Genomic DNA, 25,483 nt, shown 5'->3' with positions numbered 1-25,483 from the left:
TTACTCAGATACCGAACGCTTTCTTGTCAGCTGTCAATCACACATCAAACTTCTCGGCGAGCATGTGCACTCCTCGAAAGTGGCAAGCGAGAAAGTTAGGTATAAATGGCTGACATGCTGTCTCCGTTAGCGACAAGAGAGAATGTCTTCATAAAACACAAAACTTAATATTTCAAACCATACTAAATTTGTTTAAAGTAACACAACTATTAAAATCCGGTAAGTACATAAATTTTCAACTGCTTTACATATCACTTTTAACAAAACAATTTCCATAATGGGCACATCGCAAGTGCCGAAAATGCTTGTTATGAAAACAAAACTAATAAACATACTAACATAAACAATACGTAAAAATATTCAGAATTTTAATTATGATTATTTTTACAAAATACTGTTGGTAGTAGTAATGCAATCATAGGTTTAAACTCTAACTCGATTCAAGTAATCCAATATCATTAGCAAAAGAGATTAGTCTCTTTTTGGTTTTTCATGGTTGGATCTACATCTAATATGTGATAGGTAGACATGTCTGAAACTAAATCACAGATCTTCGTTATGTAATCTTTAGTATTCATAATAACTGTTGAGTTGCCTTTGTCTGCTTTTCGGATGATAATATCTTTGTTCTTTCTTAGGTTTGACAGGGCTCTTCTTTCAGAGGAGGTAATATTACATTTTGGTGGTTTTGAGGTAGAAAGGATGATGGTGCTTTTTAATCTTATATCATTTGTTACTGTTTCTGAGAATGAAGAAAGTCCTTTTTCAATGTTGCTTATGAAATCTATTTTTGGGATGTGATTTGAAGCTATGTCGAAGTTGAAACCTTTTTTTAATATATCTGCAAAATAGTTACAACAAAGTTTTTCGATCCAGTAAAGAATCGCAAATTAAAAAATTTGATAGACTTTATCAAAGAAAATGCAACTCTAGACCATGTCTCCCGGATGATAAAGTTATTTTCAACCTTTTGGACCACTCTTTCTAAACAGGAATCAGATATATTAAAAAAAAAAAAGTTTCAACTTCGCCATATCTCCAAATCACATCCCAAAAATAGATTTCATTTGCATCATTTGAAAAAGGACTTTCTTCATTCTCAGAAACAGTAGCAAATGATATAAGACTAAAATGATATAAGATCACTATCAAAACCACCGAAATGTAATTTAACTCCTGAAAGAAGAGCCCTCTCAAACCTAAGAAAGAACAGATATTATCATCCCAAAAGCAGACAAAGGCAACTCAACAGTTATTATGAATACTAAAGATTATATAATGAAGATCTGTGATTTAGTTTCAACGTCTACCTATCACGTATTAGATGTAGATCCAACCATGAGAAACCAAAAAGAGACTAATCTCCTAATACATAACATGACTACATGGCCTTCGGAATTACAGCGAAATCTAAAATCTCTACACCCATTACTGCCACGCTTATATGGTGCACCAAAAGTTCACAAAGTTGGAGTTCCACTCTGCCCGATCGTCGACGGTAGAAATTCTCCAACATATCTACTAGCCAAATACCTAGCCAGTCTTTTGAAAGATAATTTAAAGAAATCGGACTCTTTTATAAACAATTCTAAGCATTACATTGAAAAATTAAAAGGTATTAACATCGCAAATACAGACATACTTGCAAGCCTAGACGCAGTGTCATTATTCACAAACGTACCAATTGAAAATATTATCAAGATCATAGAAAATCTCTATCCACATGACATTGCTCAGCTTTTCTGCCATTGTCTCAAATCAAACTATTTTAAAGTAAATAATATAATATATGGACCACTTGATGGCTTAGCCATGGACAGTCTCTTGTCACTTCCTTGTGCAGATCTGTTCATGGAAAAACTAGAAGCTGACATCCTCTCCAAAATAAATCTGAAGCCATTAGTCTTGTGGAGATACGTAGACGATGTCTTCATTATTTGGAAAGATACAGAAAATGCCTTACATGAGTTCCTTAAAAAAATAATCTCTTTCCACCAAAAAACCAAGTTCACATTAGAGCTGGAAAATAACAATCAATTACCTTTTCTGGACACACTAATAAAAAAAAAAAAAAAAAAAAAAAAAAAAAAAAGAGAGAGAGAGAGAGAGAATGGACAAATCAAGCTCACAATCTACAGCAAACCTACAGACACTGGACATTATCTGCACTTCAAATCTTCTTGCCATCATGCACGAAAACTTAGCATTATACATATCTTAAAAATAGAGGAAAAAAATATCTCAGAAGAAAAAGATCTGCTTGATGAATTCTTTCAATGGTTATCCAAAAGATTCTCCATAGAAACAACCCACAGAAACAACCTCCGGTCACGCAGTTGACATTGTCATACCTTATGCCGGCTCAGTTTCAACAAAAATAGCAAAACTCATGAGGTCTTTGAACATCAGGATTGCCTTCAAACCTGTTCAAACTACACAACACATATTAAGAACTCCTAAAGACAGTATTACCTTCTACAAGTACGCAGGTGTATATAACATCCCATGTTCCTAAGGACTGAATTATATAGACCAAAATCAAGAAGCGTAGAAATCAGAAAAGAAGAACATATAGGGGATATCATCAACAACAGAAACCTCAGGATTAGCCCATCATTCCTCGATTTCGAACCACTCCATCGATTGGGATAACAGCTCCATGCCTTACATTGAAGATTTCAGTTGTAGAAACTTTAAAGAAGCTGCAGTTGTACTCTGGACAAGAGATAATCTAAACAGAAATCAAGCATGATACTGAAAGACATTTGGAAAAGCTTAATAAATTCACTAAGCTTAGCAGAATTTAATTTCACAGAAAACTAAAAAGCGATCAACAAATAATGACTAAGACCCCACATTCCATGCTCTTGATGTTATGTGTCATTTAAGTGTTAATTAATTTAACTGTTGTTACTCCATTCTTCTTGTTTACCAGTAAACGTTAGTGTACCTATTTTCTTGTCCTGAAGAAGCCAGACAGAATTAGCTGGCTAAACTTGTTGACAACTGTATATTTATGAATAACTATGGTCTACTAATAAATCCAAAAGGAAAATATCTCATACTTAGTGTTAATATGACCAAATATAAAAAGTTACAAAGAAGATGATATATTTAGGAGAGGATGTGTTCAGGAAAAACAGAGAGAAAAGAATGGGGGGAGGAGTGTTATTGATGATAGCTGATGAACTTCTGTTCTCATTGTTTGCAGTTCAATTTCAGGATAGTGAAAATAGCATATTTGAGGCTATCTGGTGTGAGAATTGGGGTCAGCAGAAAAAAATTTACAGTTGGGTGCTGCTATAGACCAGGAATAGATGATGGAGACATTATGCATTGGCAGATAGACTCAATGGAGGACAGGTAATTATTATGGGGGATTTCAACTATGGTAACATTGATTGGAGGGAGGAGAGGACAAATGGGAGGAAAGAAATGAATTTTATGCAGTTACTAAGGGATAACTATCTGATATAGCATGTAATGGAATATACTAGGGGTTTGGGAGTGCTTGACCTAGTAATTGCATCTGAGAAATTGACCATTATGAATATGACCATATTGCCACCAATTGGTGAGAGTGATCATAAGATCTTGACCTGGGAAGTGGCTAAATGTGTGGAATTTTTAATTAAGACAGGGTACATGTGGAATTACCGGGCTGGTAAGTATGACAAGCTTAGGAGATTGCTTGGATCAGTGCCATGGCATGTTAAATTGCAAGGTCTTGGATGTTGATATGAAGTGCAAAGGCTGGATGTTGATGTGAAGTGCAAGGGAAGTGGTTAAGGAGCATTTGAGGGAGGTAATGGCTGACTGCATACCTAGAGTCTGGAGAGTAAATCAAGTGGAAGTCAAATGGATGAATAACACCATTAAGCTTGAGCTGCAAAAAAAAGAAACAATTGTGGATGAAATTTAAGGAGAAAGGTGACCTGCAGGCACTTGAACATTACAAGACACAGGCCAGAAGGGTAACTAGTGTGGTAAGAAAAGCAAAAGCAGATTATGAAAGGAAGTTAGCAACGCAGGCTAAAGAGAATCCCAAACAGTTCTTTCGATATGCTACAAGTAAAAGAAAAAATGCATATGGCAAAATGATTCTAAGGAATGCCAATGAGGGAGGTAACTGAATCTGCTGAAATAGTAGAATTACAAAGCGAACACTTTGCAAAAGTATATCATCTCATCCAGGGTGTGATAATGAGAGAACGAATGGCTGATACAGGAATTGAAGTGAATGAAATGGAGGTGAATAGTATATTACAAAATCTTAATGTAAATACATCTGTGGGATTGGATGGTATACCAGCTCGACTCTTATGTGAAGCAGCAAAGCAGTTGTCAGTTCCCTTGACCATATTGTTTAATTTAAGTCTCAGCTCTGGGTTAGTTCCGAGTGGGTGGAAAGAGCGGAAAATAGTTCCATTGCATAAAGTAGATTCCAAGACTGCTGTTGGATTCCTGATATGCTGATTGAATGGTAATTCAATCAGCATATCAGGAATCGTTGTCAAGGTTTTGGAGATATTAGTCAAGAGCAAAATACAGGAATGGATAGATACTGAATGGAGGACAGCACGGTTTTGGTTACTGAAGAATACTTTGACGAGCAGAGATAAGCAAGTTATTGTTCCTCTTTATCGAGCCTTGATAAAACCAATCTTGACTACTGTGCCCAGGTCTGGGTTGGGCCCCTGGGTTTTTTTCCTGATGGCGAGGAGGTAGAGAGGATCCAGAGGCGAGTGACCAAGATGATAGCTGGTCTATGGAATAAACCTTACGAGAACAGGTTGAACATCTGGTTACAGAAATTGGTTGATAGGTGGAAAAGGGGTGATATGATTGAAACATTCAAATTACTGAAGGGTTTTTACAAGATTAATTCAGAGGACATTTTTCAGAACAGCTGGTGATGAGAGAACTAGGAGCCATTCATGGAAACTGAGCAAGTGTAGTTAGCAAGGGTGTTAGAACTATGTTTTTTACTTGGAGAGTGATGTATGAGTGGAATAAGCTTCTAGAGTTTGTTGTGGATGCATGACTGTAAATGAATTCAAAGCAGAGTGTGATAGATACTGTGCGAATGCCAAATAGTTGTTCTTGATATGATGTTTAGGGTCTCCCTCGATGAGTCTAAGGACTCCTCGGAGTTGCCCATAATAATAAAAATACTATTTTCACTTTCTTAATGTTCACTCTCCCCTTTTCCAACAAACCTTTCATGCCCTCTTCCATACTGAACTTATTGATAGTTAAGTCATTAGTACCTACTACAATTACGATCTTGTTTACTTTTCTTTTCTGTTTTTGAATTGCTTCCTTTATATTCTTAATTTTTTGCTATAGAAAAAATCAAAGTTATAACTTGCTCATTAATAGCATGTTTTTATTATAGAGTCACCATATCAAATAACATCCTTCTTTCTACAAACAACATAAATGATGCATACTTGCTAACCACTTAATCAACCAGGTCACAGTTGGTGTCAGATCTAAGATTCAATTCTGATACTCTGTTGTATATTGCCTAAGGTCATTATCCCTTGAGAAACTCTTTTTTTGTATTCCCTCTTCCTTCCATTATAATTAAAATCGCCCATAGTGCCTTTCTCTTCTTCACTAAGCTAGTTTGGTAACTCATAGATCTTCACTTTGTACATTCTCCAGTCTATAGCAACATGAACTAAATATATGATGTTGTCAAACTCCACATCATACTGCACTGTTTCAAAACCACTGCCACTATTTCTCCCATGTATCTCCATCTTTTATGGTCATAATCCTCTTGCTATCACCAGCAGCATTCTTTTCCTACCTTGCACCATCTTACTCTTTTTATCATCCTAAAAAAATTGCACCCTTCCATTTCTATTCCTCTCAGAATATTATTCTCATCCAACCACATTTCAGGTATTTTAAAAATCATTTGGATAAATGAACTCAGTCAGTGCTGCAACAGTTTTGTCTCCTTTATTTCCGATACTCTTTATAAATTCATAAATAGTATAGCATTTCATTTTTAGCTGTATAAATGATCTTACCCATATTACCTCTCAGCTTGACTTCACACATGCCCCTGCCTGCTCATTTTTATTATTCATTATCCCATATTTACCCATACTCATCTTACATCTCGCATTTGAGTCCATTCCTTCTTATGTTAACCATTCTCCTGGACACATTCACTTCTGCTTTCAGGCATCCACTTTCCTTGTGCTCTATTTCTCTACCTTTATTTCCTGTCTATCTTTCATTTCTCCTTTCATATTTTCATTTCTCTCTATTACCTCATTCTCATCTGTTCGGCTGTTTTGCTCTTTCTTCCTCTGACTTCTTGTTCACTTTATAATCATTCATTACACTACTGTCCAGCTGCTTTGTCTCCATTTGACATAAGTGAAAATTTTATCCAAAACTTAGCTTGTCTTGTTTAAAAACACGCATTTTAATTGTTGTTAATATATTTTATTAATTAGTAAAGTACATTTTTTGTGCACTAGGTACTGTATTAATTTTTTTTTTTTAATTTATTATTATAGGAGTTTAGAATCTTTTTTGTATAATAAAGCCAATGAACTTCAGGAAGATATTAGTCTTAAGCGATTTGATCTTCAGGTGGCACATATCCATTTAGCAGCAGTCAAGGCCCAGGTAATAAAAATATACTGTTTACTATTTATTGTATCCTATATAAATTTAATATTGTATATATAAATTGATATATTTATAGTTTATTGCAAAATGTCTAATAATAAATATTTTCATGTTTATCAATAAGAGACTAAAGAATTCTCTTCAGTTATTTAACAGCACACAAGCCCTGATAAAATAAAATAATAAAAAAATATATATAGAATTGTCATAGTTGCACTCACCAGGTCTATATAAAATATAGTATTTTCCCTATCCCACTAATAAGATTTCACTGGACATCCTTTGCTAGAGATATACTTTGTTTAGTCACTTATAAGTTCTGATTTCTTACCCCCCCCCACCTCCCTACATTGCAAAGCTTCATGACTGATCAAGTCACTACTTATTTAGTCAGGAACTGATACTTCAGGTTTCAGAAGGAGACAAAGGTCTACTTGTTCCTCTCTCACCTCAAAAAAAAAAGGAGCAGGGAGTAACAGATCTTAGTCTTCTCAATCATGCAATTTTTTTACTGATGGCAGATCTTGAAGAAACAAAAATGCATAATAGCATTTTTGTATTGGCAGTATTTATTGTTATACAAATAGGATCTGAAGTTATTTTTGGCATATATACTGTTGACATCGTTTTGTTCAATTAGCTGTATAATAGTCATAATTGAAACCAAGGTTGAAATACTTTATTAATTTCCATCTGGCCTGATAAAAATGTGGATGATTTCCCTATATGAATATTTCATTCTAAGTAAGTCAGAAAGACCTGAGGATATGTTAGCTTTATACAATGGGGAAAAAAAAAAAGATTACTTTCTAATATGTTAAATACTATTCAGACCCTTAGACATTCCTTATCCATAAATATTGCAAAATTCATAATTGCCAGGTGAACCATCCTAGAATTGGAAAGTGGAATTCATTTTTAGTGCTATACTAGCACCAAAAATTAAGTAGTTTTATATATATATATATATATATATATATATATGTTGATCCCATCCATGAGAGGGTGTTTAGGTGCCCTGTAGTATGTAAGTACCATAGATGGGTAAAAAGTATGTTTCCCATGATCTTTTTACAGTATTAACAATAATCACATAAAGCATTGTCTCTTCCTTATATCAATGCATTATAACATGAACTTAGGTACATAATAGCATTTTTGTATTGGGCAGTATTTATTGTTATACAAAGAGGATCTGAAGTTATTTTTGGCATATATACTGTTGACATTTTTTGTTCAATTTAACTGTATGATAGTCATAATTGAAACCAAGGTTGAAATATTTTATTAATTTCCATCTGGCCTGATGATTTCAAAACATTTCATCACTTTCTCCTCAGAAATGATTAAATTACAACAAAATAATAGATGACTTGGCAAATTTTTCTGAAGCACTCGAAATTTGAATGAAATTGTTTAGCCAGGAGTAACTTGCTTACATTTAGATAGATAGACATCAAAACAAACATAACAAGTGCTTATTCATTGAAGAATTTCAAAGAATCATGTAAAAAAAATCAATATTTTTTACAAATATGTAAATTATGTCAAAGATCTACAATACGTATCATCTTGTCTAAGAAAATTAACATAATTTTTGTCTGGCAGCTTGCACTGGGGATCACTTCCCATTCTCATGCTTATGAGGCAGCACTGGTGTTCCACTTCACAGCATAGTTGTTGCTTGCTGAATAGATCTCCATGTGTTGGAGTGCTGTGGTACTGAATCAGTCCTTTTTTATGAGTCTTTGATCCTCATAATTATCAAGACCCTCAACGTGCTACACTCAAGTTCAGAAACCCTTCAAACATCAACAAATTGATGTTTGAAGGGTTTCAACAACAACTTTTTTGTGTCTAATTTGGACAGTATTTTTCTGATCTCATCCTGGCAAAAGGATATAGGGAGCATTGTATGTTGGGTGTCTGGAATGGTTGGGGGACATTTACCATCGTCAGTTATGCATGCATTTGAAGCAAAGTATGAAGCCAGAAGATTGTTTTTTTTCTATGGTTGATGATGCAGTAGAGCCATCTGGGCATGATAGGGGTGGGAATAGTGTTGGACAGAAGTTATGGCCAATTGCTTTGGCGAGAGACCAAAAGGCTTGGTTGCTAGTTTCCTGCTTTTTGCTTTTTCAAACTCTGTTTTGGAAGCGTTGGTTGTTTTTTTGCATCTATTACGGGCTTCGGTCTAAGCTTTGAAGGAGGATGAGGTTTTTGATTTCAGCGAGTTGTGGTATGTCTGTTGTTTCATCTCTACAGCCTTGGCACATCTTTTGGAGAACCAGAGTTTCGTTACTGAATAGCAGTTCAGAGTGCTGTGTGGAATGTATGTATTCATGGTGGTGAGGATTACTTTGGTAATAAGCTTGGTGCATATGTTTGGGTTGCAAGGCCAGAAGCATTAGTCCAACCATGGGAATGCGGCATAGAAGTTGCAGAGGTTTTCTCACTTACTTGGCACTGTTATAGTGCCAAACTACTCTTGCATGGGGGAGGAGATGAGCACTAGGTTGTGGTCAGAATTGCCCAGGGGGCTCACTACTTTCACTGTGTATTTGGAGGGGTCATTGGTGAGGAAGAGATCTAGGGTGTTTGGGGAGTGATTTGGGTTATCTGGTATTCTGGGTGGCATCTGGACAAGTTGTGTAAGGTCGTTAGTGATGGCAAATGTTTCAGCGTCTCTCTCTGCCTGCAAGATCTGTATAACTGGAGGAGCAAAGCCAGCTAGTGTTGTGGACGTTTAAATCTCCTATGAGGATGATTTTGCTGTTGGGAAAGTGGGATTGGAGAAAGATGTTGAAAATTTATTTATCACTAGGTTAGACTATAATAGATTTAGTTTAATCCTTTATCCCAGTGAGAGCAAACAAAGTTTGCGCCTGAAAATATCTTCAGGACTAAATATAGTGTTGTACTATCTTATCCAGTAAGTAGTTCAACACCAAGGCAACTCGTGGCAAAGGTGGAGCAAGCTACCAGGCACTTCTAACCCAGTATCTCCCATAATGCAAAACACATTTCCTATGTGGATATGTATACTGTTATGCATTAAAGGGATTGGCCATCTACCCAGACTAGTTTCGACCTTTATTGAGGTCTCTTCAGTGGGAGCCAGGCCCAGAGCTGGAGATACCAGGCAGAAGCAGTAGCAAGTCATCTGTGCCTATGGGAGTTGCCAAAAGGTTTATCACCTTTTTTAAAAATTACTCTGGATTTAGAGAAAGATGTTGAAAATTTATTTATCACTAGGTTAGACTATAATAGATTTAGTTTAATCCTTTATCCCAGTGAGAGCAAACAAAGTTTGCGCCTGAAAATATCTTCAGGACTAAATATAGTGTTGTACTATCTTATCCAGTAAGTAGTTCAACACCAAGGCAACTCGTATAGGCACAGATGACTTGCTACTGCTTCTGCCTGGTATCTCCAGCTCTGGGCCTGGCTCCCACTGAAGAGACCTCAATAAAGGTCGAAACTAGTCTGGGTAGATGGCCAATCCCTTTAATGCATAACAGTATACATATCCACATAGGAAATGTGTTTTGCATTATGGGAGATACTGGGTTAGAAGTGCCTGGTAGCTTGCTCCACCTTTGCCACGAGTTGCCTTGGTGTTGAACTACTTACTGGATAAGATAGTACAACACTATATTTAGTCCTGAAGATATTTTCAGGCGCAAACTTTGTTTGCTCTCACTGGGATAAAGGATTAAACTAAATCTATTATAGTCTAACCTAGTGATAAATAAATTTTCAACATCTTTCTCTAAATCCAGAGTAATTTTTAAAAAAGGTGATAAACCTTTTGGCAACTCCCATAGGCACAGATGACTTGCTACTGCTTCTGCCTGGTATCTCCAGCTCTGGGCCTGGCTCCCACTGAAGAGACCTCAATAAAGGTCGAAACTAGTCTGGGTAGATGGCCAATCCCTTTAATGCATAACAGTATACATATCCACATAGGAAATGTGTTTTGCATTATGGGAGATACTGGGTTAGAAGTGCCTGGTAGCTTGCTCCACCTTTGCCACGAGTTGCCTTGGTGTTGAACTACTTACTGGATAAGATAGTACAACACTATATTTAGTCCTGAAGATATTTTCAGGCGCAAACTTTGTTTGCTCTCACTGGGATAAAGGATTAAACTAAATCTATTATGGGATTGGAGAAAGTCGAATTTTAGTGAGAGGAAATTAAAGAGCTCAGGGTAGTTGTGTTGGGGGAATGATAGAGACAGCAGATGAATTGGACTGAATGGGGAAGGGATATTTTCAACCAAAGAAGGTGAAAGTTGGGTGATTCTATGTTGGATGCTCTCTGGCAAGGTATGTCAGAGTGGATGTATGCACAGACACCACCCTTAGAACTAAAGTTGTTAAAGAGTATCTAGTTTGGAAGGTTGAGATAAGTGCTGCTGGTGGGAGGCGAGATTTGAGTTTCTGCCAGGAAGAGTAGGTGGGGTTTGGTAGACTGTAGGTGGTAGTGGACACTATTTAGTTTGGAGTTTAGGTCATGGATGTTGGTGATGTGGATGTATAGTTGTGAGTCATATCTTGGACTGCATGGGTCTTGCACATTTCCTATGTGGTGCCTGCATTCTGGTCTCTATGGTGGCTGCTAGTGGCATCACTTGGTTTTTTCACCAGTTTATCTTGTCTGTAGTTGATGGACCAACTGTTGTCACTATTTGTACGTTTTTCTTCGAGTTGTCTTCGAGGCTGGCATCTTTGTTCTCTTTGTGCAAATGATAAGTCTGATTGTGCACGTATGCGTGATTGGGGACAGGTATCTTTTTAACTTGTTGTTGATTGCTGTTATTATTTTTGATGTGCTTGTCGGCATGTCACGAGTCACTTTTATTAGGCACGGAAAGTTCGTTCCGTCCTTCCTTTTATTTATAGGCCCGAAACGATGGCACCTGACGATATTCTTAGGATTGATGTTGCATTCTTCAGCTAGTTTGTTGATGTCCTCTTGTAATGATTTTCCGTTTTCCTTCAGGAAGGGCAGAAGGATGGCATAGTTTTTTGTGTTTAGTCTCCATCAAGTTGTTTGCTGTTGATGCGATTAGATCGTGAAGTTCTTTCGCTGGCGAAGTAGAGCTAGCGTTGCGCTGGATTTCAATTTGTTCTAGCTTAGCTTCAACTTCACGTATTTTGGAGGTGAAAGTTTCATTTAAAGCATTGATGTGCTGTTTGAGGTTTTCAACACGTTGACCTATGTTCAGAAGTTGTTTTACCGACGGGAGGCACAGCGAACAGAAGAACAGCTGGTTAAGTTCGATAAGTAGCTTTTGCGCAGCTTCGTCTATTTTCGCGCAGGAAGCATGCAGCCAGTGGCAACAGAACTCGCAGAATATGCCCATTTTTCTGCCTGTGACACCAGTTTTGCAGCTGCGGCATGTAATAGGTTTGTCGGCGGCGATCAACAGCACTGTGCTGGCGAGACATGCGACGCTTGTTCGCCGTTTGATTTTGATGCTGCCATCTTTGCTGCATACGGTAGGCATCGTGAGCACTTACACGTGACTGATTTTTAATTGGAAGGATAGCCGATTTAATACACTATAAGTACTTACAGGTTGTACTGGAGTATTCTGCTGCTCAGCACCCGCTGTTACGGTTTTCGTTTGATGGTTAAGTTCGGTGAAGAAACACTTGCAATAACGGTAAACTGGGGAGCACAAGTTTGGAGTAACTTATTCACCAACGCCGCCTAACAATTTGCATTGTTAAATCAATTTTTGGTTCAGAAATTGATAATTTTTCTTTTAACTAAATGAGAAATAATTCCACTTTTATAAGCAAAGTAATTTGAAACCAATAGTGTTACTTTCTGGCTTGCAGAAAGTTGATATTGGATTGCTCTTAATGTCTGAGTAGTTTCACGTGAACTATTTTACTTCCAAAATTAAGATAAAATTATCTGTACATATGCTAAAAACATTTGACCAGATTGGCCAACTGTGTACAGTGTACCTGCTTTCCAGCAAACAGGGTACAGGTTTGAATCACACTCTTGGCCATTTATGTTTGGGAATGTTTTAGGTGAAAGATAGTTTATTGCAAGACTACATCCCTGCTTATTAGAGGCTGAAGTGGCCTGAAAAAGTTTTACCTTTGATCTCTAGAGCAGGGTTTCCAGATTATATAAAATATATAACATATTTTATTTATTTTATATAAATATAACACCAAACAAGCAAAATACATACCTTATTCCATTCATGGTACTAATGTACTAAACATTACAACCTTTTTGAGGCTGTAAATCATATACAAAAAAGTTCGGTTATTTCTAAAACTGAATATTTTTAGCCTCCGTAGCTCAGTCAGTATAGAAACCCTTTGGTCAGAAAGACCTTTTTGATCGGAAAGAGCCACCTGGTTGGCCGAGCGGTTAGTGCATCCACTCCCCATCCAAAAGGCTGTGGGTTTGAATCCTACCATGGGCATGTATGTTTGTAATTGTCTGTGGAAATACTAGTGGTGGTAGGCAGTAGATGGCATTGGTGTGGTTGCGGTTAGGCATAGTTGGTGGAGACAGAATTGTAGAGTAGGTGCCCTCCCCTCGATGAGTCTTTGGACTCCCTGGAGGTGTCACATAATAATAATAAAGACCTGAGTTCAATTCTTGTCAGTGATGTGAGGAACCTTTAAAGATGAGTTAACTGGTCTCATACAGAGGTAGGGTTTTTTCATCCAGAAACTTGGGTTTTTCGTCCCCCAGAACAGGCAAACCAGCCTGTGAACACATGCATCTACAGACATAGGACTCACTGGGAGGCACAGGGCTAACCACCTTATCCTCGATACAGTAGCTGTTAAATGTAGAAAAATCCTCGACACCGCAAGGTAAAAGAGGAGGGAAGGAATAAGAAGAATATTTTCCCTATACAATGTTATTATAAAATGCTCCTTATATTATCATTTCTTTATCATAACTGTATCCAAATTAGCAGTACCAAGGTAAACAAGGAAAAAAATATATATACAAAAATTATGGACAAGTCTGAAGAATTATAGATTTTTCATTAAAAGAAATATGTTTGTAAATTAACTTTCCATTAACTAAAATTCTGATTAAGAAATGGAATATGACAAAGCCAAAGTCGTTTGCCAGGATATCACAGCATATTTTGGAGGAGAGCAGTAAAATTATATAACTAAACAAACTAGAGGATCAAAGTTGTAAAAACTCTGGTGGCTGAGAAAAGAGAAAATGGTAAAGAAATGAGACTAGCATGCAAAGACTTATAGCATTAAAATGAGCATTTGCAACGAATAATCAAGAGAAAGTAATCATCTTCATTCCATTGCAAATTCCAACCTCTATCCAAGCCTCGAGTGTTCTCTACAAAATGTGCTTCTGCAGTCCAATAATAATACAGCATATGCTTAATAATTCATGTTGAACTTCAGATTCTCATTCAGTTTGCACTGTTGCCTGAAATGAGTAAAAAAAAATCAGCAAACCAAAGATTTATAAGGATGAAATGCAATAAGTTTGCCTCCTGCTTAACTGGTAATCAAGCCTTCTGTCTTTTGGTCCCTCACTAAAGATGTTGGGCATAACTTCTGCCCTTCCTTGTTTTCATCTCTCTTTCTCTTACACCTAAACACACTTTCTGATGGCAACATCACAAAAAAAAAAAAAAAAAACCTCTTGCCATCAGTTTTTCTCTCCAACTTTTGTTAGATAAAGAGATCACCTCCTGCAATCCCCCAAACTGCTCACTGACATCAGATCTTTTGCAATAAGGACATCAGAAAAATCCTCATTGGTTTTTACACTAATAACTCCCTTGTTATTTTTTTTTTTGGTGAAAGGCCAGACAAGGCATGAGTGACTTGTTTTGGTATAGTAGGCAGTAATTTGCTGTTGTCATCTATGCAGGAGTTCAAAGAGAAGAGTCAGGTTTGGGGTTATGTTATGATAGTATCTAGATTTGAGAGGTATGGAAGCTAGAAGTGTTAGTTTTGCCCAGTAATGTTGCCTAGACAACAGAAGACTAGAGTACTGTGTTGTGTAAGCAGGAGGTAAGTTGTCTACATTTGGCACCTGGAAATTAGGATTTGCTTTTTTTTTTTTTTTTTTTTTTTTTGCAGATGGCAAACTGCACTGTCTGCTACTGGAAAGCAGACAGAAAAAGTTTTTTTCGAGTCAGTTGGGATATGCTGAAATTTTTTTTTTTTTTTTTTCATTAGTTTGCTTTAGCACTCTTACTGCCAAGGCAGGGATTGTTTAGAATGGCGTACAGGATTGACTCATCAGCAATTGTACAGTAAGATACTGTTTCAGATGATTTTGAGTAATAGTTTGGAATCCTGGGGTTCTGTCATTCATGGTGCAGTCTCAAGGAGAGAAAGCCATATATATACCAGAACAAAGTGAATGGCCAAAGAGCTAACTGCAAAAGGTAGACTAAACTTAATAAGATGGTAGTTTAGTGAGAGGCCAGGAAATGCAAGAATGACTACATCAGTTTCTCCTAACTTCGACATGAATTGGATCCAAAGTTGGGTTGTGATGGTGTGCTGGACTGAAAGTGGTAGAATCCCCATTGTAGGTATGCCTCCAGGTAAAGAAGTTTGCTCTTACTCTTTCTCATATTTTTTTGCAAAATCTGATATGAGTACTCAGTTTGATGATTGACCTTTATTGCCCTTTTTTTTTTCTTCTTTTCTGGAATAGGTCTTATATATATTGGAAGTTTTTTTCCCACTTGGTTAGACTAGAATAAATTTAGTTTAATCCTTTATCCAAGTGAATAAAGGATTAAACTAAATTTATCCAAGTGATAAAGGATTAAACTAAATTTATCCAAGTGATAAAGGATTAAACTAAATTTATCCAAGTGATAAAGGATTAAACTAAATAAAAATCAAGTCATAGGCACAAACAAAGTTTGTGCCTATGACTGAGCATCTGCAATGATCGCTAATTCATAAGTAGTATAGAAATAGAAGACACGACACAACATAAATTTTAAAAAAATGAAATTTATTAACTAGGAAAAGATTTTTGGAAACAAAGTCTCTAGAACGGTTTTCAGATTGTGTAAAAATAAATAAAAATGAATTAAAAAACTAGTAAAAAACCTTAGCCAACTCATAATAGGACTGAGGCAACTCGTGGTAAAGGTGGACCAAGCTCTCATCACTCCTTGTCTAAGTATCTCCCATAATGCAAGCATATGGATTCCACATGACATGACAGGATTCCACATGGAATTCTAATCAGTAAATTGCAGCATATGGGAATGGACATAGGGTTGGTGAGATGGATAGGAGGGTGGTTGACGGAGAGATGTCAGAGAGTGGTTTACTCGGGAGTAGAGTCCACAAGACGGCCTGTGACTAGTGGTGTACCACAAGGAATCTGTTCTTGGACCACTGCTGTTTAATTTGTTCATAAACGATATAGGAAATGATCTGAGAGGAACAGTTAATTTGTTTGCGGATGATGCGAAGTTGGGTAGGGCAATAGTGAATGCAGATGACGTCAAAATTTTGCAGGATGATTTGGATAGATTGGAGGTCTGGGCTAAGGAGAATGGATGTCAGTTTAATGTGGCAAAATGTGAGGTTATGCATTTTGGGGTGAAAAGATTGGCGGCAGTTTACTGCATTGGTGGAACCGTGCTCCAGGAAATTGATGAGGCACGAGATTTAGGAGTGTTGGTAGATAAGGAATTGAAATTTAGGGGACACATTGCAAAAGTGACCAAAACAGCTCATCAAATCACTTGGTTGCTGAAGAATACGATGACAAGCAGGTTATTGTTCCTCTGTATCGAGCCTTGATAAGGCCCCATCTAGACTACTGTGCTCAGATTTGGTCACCTAGGTTTCTTCTTGATGGGGAGGAGGTGAGAGGATCCAGAGGCGAGTGACCAAGATGATAGCAGGTCTGTGGAATGAACCGTATGAGAACAGGTTGAGGATTTGTGGGTTGCAAAAATTGGTTGATAGGCGGAGGAGGGGAGATATGATTGAGACATTCAAATTACTGAAGGGTTTCTATAAAATTAATTCAGAAGATATTTTTGAGAACAGGGCTGGTTGTGGGAGGACTAGGGGACATCCATGGAAACTGGGCAAAAGTGTGGTTAGTAAAGGTGTTAGAGCTGGGTTCTTTACTTTTAGAGTAGTGAATGAGTGGAATGCGCTCCCTGAGTCTGTGGTGGATGCTGTGACAGTGAATGAGTTTAAGGCGAGGTATGATAGATACTGTATGAATGTCAAATAGTTGTGATGAATATGATTTGGGGCCTCCCTCGATGAGTCTAATGACTCCCTGGAGTTGCCCGTAATAATAATATCTCCTTGCGTACATGTATAATGCTATGCGTTAAGAAAAGGGCCACTACCCAGACTTGTTTCGACATTTATTGAGGTCTCATCAGTGGGAGCCAGACCCAGAGGTGGTGATACTAAAGTGGAAGCAATGGAGGAGTCATATTTACCTATACGAGTTACCAAAAGGTGTTTCACCTTACTATTAAATTACTCTGGATTTAGAGAAAGATTATTGGAAGTTTTTTCCCCCACTTGGTTAGACTATAATAAATTTAGTTTAATCCTTTATCCAATGTAAGCAAACAAAGTTTGCACCTGAAATATGACTTCTCCATTGCTTCTACCTTAGTATCACCACCTCTTGGTCTGGCTCCTACTGAACAGACTTCAATAAAGATCGAAACCGATCTGGGTAGTGGCCTTTACCTTAATGCATAGCATTATACAGGTTATGGATGTGGACAACATATGTCGTCCACATCCATAACCACGCAAGAAGTAATTTTGATAGAAAACGCAGGTTTTGAATTAAAAATTGTAATTTCTTATTGATTCATAAAGTATACAGTATAGGGTTATGCATGGAATAGCATATCGGATAATTGGCCTCCATGGCTTTGCTGGCACATACGCACTCTTTTGTCGAAATTTTCCATGACCGTTTTGCATAAATGTGGCTGAATTTCGTTGATACAGTGCTCAATTTCCTCCTTCAAGGCGTGGGTGGTCGTGAGCTTGTTGGCATAACTCTTAGACTTCAAAAAACCCCAAAGAAAAAAGTCCAACGGCGTTAAGTCACTTGATCTGGGCGGTCAATTCTGATCACCAAAATGGGAAATTACATGACCAGGAAATGACTCATGCAGTAATTGAATTGTTTCTCGGGCTCTGTATGGCATGTGGCACAGTCTTGTTGAAACCACATGTCGTCCACATCCATATCTTGCAATTTAGGCACAAAAAACTGGATTATCATGTCGCGATAGTGAGCACCATTAACTGTTATTGCCTTACCAGCTGCATTTTCAAAGAAGAATGGACCGATGATGCCTCCAGCCCAAAATCTGCACCAAACAGTGACACGTTGTGGATACATTTGTTTCTCAACAATCACTCGTGGATTTTCTGAACCCCAAATGCGACAATTTTGTCGATTAACGAAGCCATCAAGATGAAAATGAGCCTCATCTCTGAAGATGATTTTGTTCAACAAATAAGCATCCACTTGTTGTTGTTCCATAATCCATTCAACGAACTCTCTTCGCTGTGTGTGGTCAGTAGGCTTCAGTTCTTGAGTCAATTGAACTTTGTAAGCATAAAGATTCAAATCTTTCTTGAGAATACGCTGTAGAGAGCTTCTCGAAATTCCCAATTCAAGACCACGGTGCTGAATTGATGTTCCTGGACTCTCAGCAACACTCTCACGAACTGCTTCGATGTTTTCTGTTGAACGACTTGAAGGATGGCCAGAGTGTATAAGATCACTAATTGATCCAGTTTCCTTGAATTTTTTAATTAATCTTTTCACAGTTGAAGTTAAATCACTATTCCGACCATATTTTGTACGAAAATTGCCAACTGTACCTGCCAAACCTTCATTATTTTTAAAATATTGCTCAACAATGAAAATGCGTTGTTCTTTCATGTAGCGCTCCATTTTTAATAACCCCAAACTGTCATCTGTCACGCTGTCTTTTTTTTTCTCGTTGGCAACACTTTACCGCGCAAATGGCGCTAAATTTAAATCTTGCATGAATTTTGGGACACCCTTTACATGTCCGCAAGGAGATGTGCTTTGCATTACGGGAGATACTAAGACAAGGGGTTATGATAGCTTGGTCCACCTTTACCACGAGTTACCTCAGTTCTGAAGATACTTCAGGAGCAAACTTTGTTTGCTTACACTTGGATAAAGGATTAAACTATATATATATATATATATATATATATATATATATATATAAATAAACAAAAGACTAGAAGCATGGAGTGAGTGAGAAGTTCTTTGCAGGAGTTGATGAGAAAAACAATGCCGCCAACTCGTTATGACTTGACATCTTTTATAATCGTTTCCCTAGTGTATATCCTCAATGGGTGTATAGAATTCTGTGGTATTACTGTATAATTATAGTTCTGGGATAGTATTGTAAAAATCAACAAGAAGCTGGTAATAATTTATATCATCACTTTCTTCTTATTTATTTTTTTGGCTTAATTGCCAATACACTACCCCTTAGAAAATACTGATTTCAGATTAATGTTCAATTCAGTACAAAGAAATCTCATTTTAAAATATTTCTTATACAAAGTTAGAATTATCTAATACATGCAGTAATTATGTGTAAACCCATATCCTTAAAAGTATCTACATAAGTCTATATTTAAGTTCAACTTTAAAAGAATAAGTTTTTAGTCTCACTTTTTCATTTAATTCAGGCTATGTAAAAGAAATGCCTGTTGAGCTCAACAAAATAAAGTGCTGTAATCTCATGAGGAAACAGAAAACAAAGAGTATTATTATGGTAATCTATCTCAATGTACATTTCAAGGAAATTCAACAACAAATAAAACAACAATCATTTGCAAAATAGTTTTCAATCATCCGGTTTCTTTTACCAACCAGTGAGAGAGAGAGAAAACTGCAGAAATAAACAGCTCAACCTTGTAGTGGTAGTTACTGGAATCTGGTAACAACTGCCATTAATAAAAACTAACAGAAGCATTTATTGTATCTTTGCAATCTGAAGAATGATAGTCTTTATACAGCATCTCACACACATAATTATCCACATTAAAATCATCATCATCAAATTCCTGATATATATACCCTCAAGGGGTGTACAGGATATGATAGTGCTACATGAAAAATTACATCATTACTAACTTCCTATCTACAAGTTTCCTCCAAATCAGTCTGTTACCTGTCAAGACTCCAACATTATCAGATCTTATATTTCTATCTTCTAAGGCACTTGTATGTATCAATCCACCTATATCTTGGTCTTCCTCTGGGTCTTTTTCCTACCAACCTGGCAGAGAACACTTGTTTTGCTAATCTTTCCTCTCCCATTCTGTTTAAGTGACAGTACTACCTCAGAATAGCTCCTAACGCATTCCTGGATGCTGACAATGTCAAGTTCCTAATATCCTTTCCTAATATCCTAATTTTTAATATGATATTGCCATTGATGCTATCTGTTCATGCCCCTAATCTTTCTTAGGACTCTCATATCTGCGGTCTCTAGTCTTTGGTCAAGTGTTTTACTTCTGACCCAGCTCTGAGATCCATAAGTTAAAATTGGCTTGAATACTGTCTTGTATACAGCTAATTTAGTGTTTTGGCTAATTTCTCTCTCATTCCATATAAATTCTATATAGTTCTGACTCCCTACCATACCATATTAAAATCACCTCCTTATTTTCCTCTTTCCTTTGGCAAAGAAAAAATTCAGTCCTAATTCTGCTTTCCTTAATTAAATAGAAAATCCTGTTAGAAGTACCTTAGAAAATAACATGTCAATTGATTTTAAAAAACTTATATCGATTTACTCCTCACTAAAACGTACCTGTTTTAATTTCTTTATTTCTGCAGAAAAAAGTCTGTCCTTCTATACGATATTTCTCATAACCTTTTCATCTTTTTTGTGCAACCAGCTGTTTTCTGGAGGTAAATAATTTCTCTTATATTCAGTAAAAACTATAATTCTGTTTTCTTCAGTATATTCGTGTACTGTGGCTAATATCTATTCAAAGCAATTAAAAAAAAATAAAGGGGACTGCAGAAATAAAAGAATCCTCATTTGAATTCAGAACACGCGATAACTGTGTCAACAGTGGTAGACAGTAGCGTACTCAGGGTTTAATCTTGGGGAGGGTAGAGGATTTGAGAATACACACAACGCATCATATACGACCAATGACTTAGCATCTGCAATGATTGCTAATTCATAAGTAGTATAGAAATAGAAGACACGACACAACATAAATAAAAAAATGAAATTTATTAACTAGGAAAAGATTTTTGGAAAATTTTCTAGTGTTTTTTCCTTTTTCTTTGTGGGGTTCACCCCCCCTGCCACACTGAGTGTGCCACTGGTGGTAGACATATCTTGTATTTGAATCAGATTCCTGGTCAGTTTTATACATAAATATTTTTAGTGAATAATCTAAAATAATCTTAGTTTGGTAAAACATCTGAATGTCAAAATTATTCCATTTAAGAATAAAACCATTTCAAATGATAGTTTAGCAAGAAAATTATATTCATTTATTTTTTTTTTATTCAAAACTGAATAAATTACTGTGTGTGGCCAGCATATCCCCTCTCCAACTGTGGGCATGGATGTTTGTGATTATCTTTATTTGGGAGATGAATTTCATTGCCCAGTACGAGACTGCCATCCTGCTTTTTCAGAGGTCCGAAGTGGCTTAAAAAGTTACATGTTTAGTCTCTAGAACAGGGTTTTCAGACTGTGTAAAAATAAATAAAAATGAATTAAAAAACTAGTAAAAAATCTTAGCCAACTCATTTATATTAAGGTACCATAGGCTTACAGCCTTTCATTATTGGAAATCACATAAAAAAAAAAAATTCATTGATTTGGCCGGGCTGATTGGCCAAGTGATTAGCATATCCACTCTCCAGCCCAAAGGTTGTGGGTTCGAATCTGCAGTGAGCATGGATGTGTGTGATTTGTCTGAAAATACTAGTGGTGGTTGTGGTAGATGGCATTGGTGTAGTTGCGGTTCGTTGTAGTTAAGTCGCAGAAAACAAAGCTTTGTTTCTGATAGTACATCCGACTGCTACAAATACTGCTTCCTATTCACGAGTTTTCTTAGTATTGCGCTGTACCACTTGAAAGAGATTTTCCTGCCAGGGACCATATTTTGAGGATGGCTCATTGGTTTAGGGATATGATTCTTGCTTAGGTTGCTGGAAGTCTGTCCTGAGTTCAAATCCCAGTTATTTTTTCCAGCCTGGTTGGCTGAGTGATTAGCGTATCTGCTCTTCAGCCAAATGGCTGTGGGTTTGAACCCTGCCATCATATCTATGGCTAACTCTAAAAATAAATATTATTAAATATTATCAATATTATCAAATCTGACATTTCATTTTTCCAAAATGTTAATTGCATTAGATCCAGCTAGATCTTAATTTTCCTCTGGGCCATTTTCTCCCTTCTTTATGTTGCTCCTACAGCTGCGGAGTTGTAAACTCCATGGTACATTACCATAAAGGGACTAAGGAATTTTTTGCTACTTTTGTATTTTTATTTTTTAACCTAATCCAGAAACATGCTCTGGATGCCAAACATACGCAACTCTTTTCAAACCACTTTGCACTTTCATTAAGTGGGGCATTGGTTTCACACTGAAAGATAAAATCACCTCCAACCTTAAAGACAATTACAAACGTCCATGGCCAGATTTGAATCCACAACCTGTTGGTTGGAAAGCTGATATGCTAACCACTTTGTCAAACAAGGTCGGCTATCCTGAAATTCGCACACCTTTTTTGCAAACCTTTCTTATCCCACTCTGTTTAAGTGACTAGCACTGATTTAATTAGCTCTGCGCACACATTTCTGAATGCTAAATGTCACATTCCTTATTAATATCTTCATTTTATTTTTGATGTGACACTGCTGTTGATGCCATCTGTTCACTCAGAACTCTCCTATCTGTGATCTGTAATCTTCGATCATCTATTTTTTTGTTGTTGTTCTTACCTGGCACTCAGATTCATAAGTTAAAATTAGTTTGAATGCCATCTTGTATTTAACTAGTTGAGTATTTTAATTTCTCTCCTATTCTATATAACTTATTCAGTTCAACTCACCTTCATACCAGCTTTGATTATTATTTTTTTCCATTTCCATACAGTGTTAGTAACTGGATAGGCTGCAACAAAATAGGTTAATTTTGTGACAGTATTGTGTAATTTTTAAATTGGGTGCTGCTAAATGATATTTATGTTTGGAATGCAGTATTTGGTTAAATTTTTTAGGCAGTATTGTTTTATATTTTTTGTTTTTTTTTAGTGCTCTGGTACTAAATGGCAGTGAAAGGCAAGTCATTGTCTTATACAATGCTCTGTGAAAGTGAATGATGTGGATTTTTTGAGAATGGTGCAGTACTGTGAGTATAAAACGCATGTGTGGGAAGATGTTGTGAATGTTTATGTAGAGAGAGAGAATTAGAGAAAGGAGTAAGTGCGCACACTTTATCCAATTCAAGGTATTCAGGAAGTGTAATATGCTGATGGATCACGAGGCTTGTTTGAATTAGAGTAAGGAATTAGACTACTGTTTCACTTATGGTGTAATAAGTGAAACAGTAGTTGAAGAAGATTGTGTGAATGTTAAGAAAGCATGAACTGATGGCAAAGAGAAGAGTGATTGATGACAAAGTATGTGATAATGATGGTGAAAAACAGAGTGCAGTCAACAGTAAGATGGCGAGTGGGGCTGACTGCAAAAAAAATGTGCCACAGATAGTAAGATAGTAAAAGTGAATGATGGTGAAAAAATTACTCAAGACTTGAAAGCTGAGTTGGTGGAGATGAGACAAGAGATGAAGCAGATACTGAGTTAAATGAAAAGAACTATAGTTAAGATGGAAGAGTTAAGAAGACTGAAGTGAATGGTGTTGGTATAAAGGGATGATGGTAATGGTAGCATAAACAAATAACTTGATTAAGAACAAGGAGAATGTAAGATGGTTGTTGAGAAGAATAAAAGATAATAGTGTTGATAGGAAAGGCAGTCAGTATGTTGCCCATGGATGACAGTAATAAGTTGAGGTGGAGAGAGCAAAGGTTATGAATGATATGTTAGTGGAAATGTGTGGAATGAGATCGAAGGATGAATCGACTTGTATAAGAGTGATGGACTCATTCGAATGGTTTTGATGTGAGTCATGTGGATAGACTGCTGCTGCTGGAAGGCAGAGTAATGAATGCAAAGAATAGATCTAAGCAAGTAAGAAGTTGTGTAAGAGCAGGGAGTAAGGAAGAAGAAATATAAGTGGTGAATGGAAAAAGAGGATAGCATGAGTGTAGAGAATGAGAGAACAAAACAGGCAGGAAAATGGGGGTGCAGGACTCACGGTGTACAGGAGAACACACTGAGAAAAGTCAATGCTTAAAGAGAAAGAGAATGTATGAGTAGACATTAAAGGAATGAGATGGATTGGGATGTAGGAGAACAGTTGGATTTAAAGAATATTTTTGGATGAGTAATAAGAGAGAGATGAATGGCTCGAGCAAGGCATGGAGAAGTCGCATCTAATAAGTGGTATCAGTGAATCTTGTTTAGATCCAAAAACAAACTGTTGTATTTGTATACAAATGCCAGAAGTATCAGAAACATGGGAAACAAAATTATTGCATTGAGTTCATTCACCCAAAAATTGTTGGAATAAGTGAAATGTGGTTGGATGAGGATGACATCCTGACAGGAATAGAGACAGAAGATTTTAATAAGATTGACATTGAAAATATTTTTTTGTAGAATATTATAAGATGAATTCCTAGAAGGTTTATAAGAGGGAGGGGGGGTATGAGCAAAGGAACGAGAAGCAGGTTTTTTGTGTGGAGAGTGGTGAATGATTGGAATGAATTGCCTGAGAGTGGTTCTGCAGAGAATCTGAATATATGAGTGGTGTTCAAAATAAAGACCAAACTTTTTAAATTGTGCACCAACCAGCAACAGAGAGTGCACTGCAGCTATTGAGCACACATAGCTGCTAATTATGAATTTGTACCACGTGTGCTCAATAGCTGCAGTGCACTCTATGTTGCTGGTTGGTGCACAATTTAAAAAGTTTGGTCTTTATTTTGAACACCACTCATATATTCAGATTCTCTGAAGAACCACTCTCAGGCAATTCATTCCAATCATTCACGTGGTACAAATTCTTAATTAGCCCCAGCACTTTTTGCTGTTTCCCAAACTTTTTTAAAACCACTTTGAAAGGATGTCATTTCAAACCATAGAGGAGATTCAGGAAAATGCAATAAGCGAACTGTGCATCATCACAGAAAGTGCATTCCCAATAATGGAAAAAAACCTTGGGAATGGTGTATATCGCCAGTAGAGGGGGACTACTTTGGAGAGGGACAGTGCTTAAAATGTTATAAAATGAGCAATAAAGTCTTCATAGCAAAAGTTCAGTGTTTTTTTTGAACATGCCTTGTATTTAAGAAATGGTATGATGATCTGTGTGTATAACAGAGGAGACTTCCCATGATGAGTTTAATTCATAGGGATCCGGAAATAATAATACTTAACTGTTATCTTCATTAAAATTATAATAAATTTAGTTTAAACCTTTATCCAAGTGTGAGCAAACAAAGTTTGCGCCTGAAAGTATCTTCAGGACTGGGGTAAGGTAGCACAACACCAGGCAACTCATTGCAAAGGTGGAGCAAGCTAACATCATTCCTATCTCAGTATCTCCCATAATGCAAAACACATCTCCTTGCGGATATGTATAATGTTATGCATTAAGGGAAAGGC

At 36.7% G+C, this 25,483-nt stretch overlaps 1 protein-coding gene across 3 annotated transcripts in view; it reads left to right on the top strand.

Moving 5' to 3' along the window:
* Stacl (SH3 and cysteine-rich domain-containing protein) overlaps positions 1 to 25,483 on the top strand; it is a 708,284-nt gene that overhangs the window by 255,845 nt on the left and 426,956 nt on the right. For all 3 annotated transcript variants that reach the window (XR_016549521.1, XM_090405477.1, XM_090405478.1), the window contains exon 9: positions 6,543 to 6,654. Coding sequence is in view for 2 of the 3 variants with exons in the window: in XM_090405477.1 (XP_090261603.1) it covers positions 6,543 to 6,654 (112 nt within the window). In the remaining variant the exon portion in view is untranslated. The remainder of the gene's footprint in view (positions 1 to 6,542; positions 6,655 to 25,483) is intronic.

Source organism: Typopeltis vanoorti, chromosome 15, assembly GCF_054136105.1.
Source record: "Typopeltis vanoorti isolate ZY-2024b chromosome 15, IOZ_Tvanoo_1.0, whole genome shotgun sequence".
In the NCBI taxonomy this organism is placed as follows: domain Eukaryota; kingdom Metazoa; phylum Arthropoda; class Arachnida; order Uropygi; family Thelyphonidae; genus Typopeltis; species Typopeltis vanoorti.
This window is presented reverse-complemented; position numbering and strand designations above follow the sequence as displayed.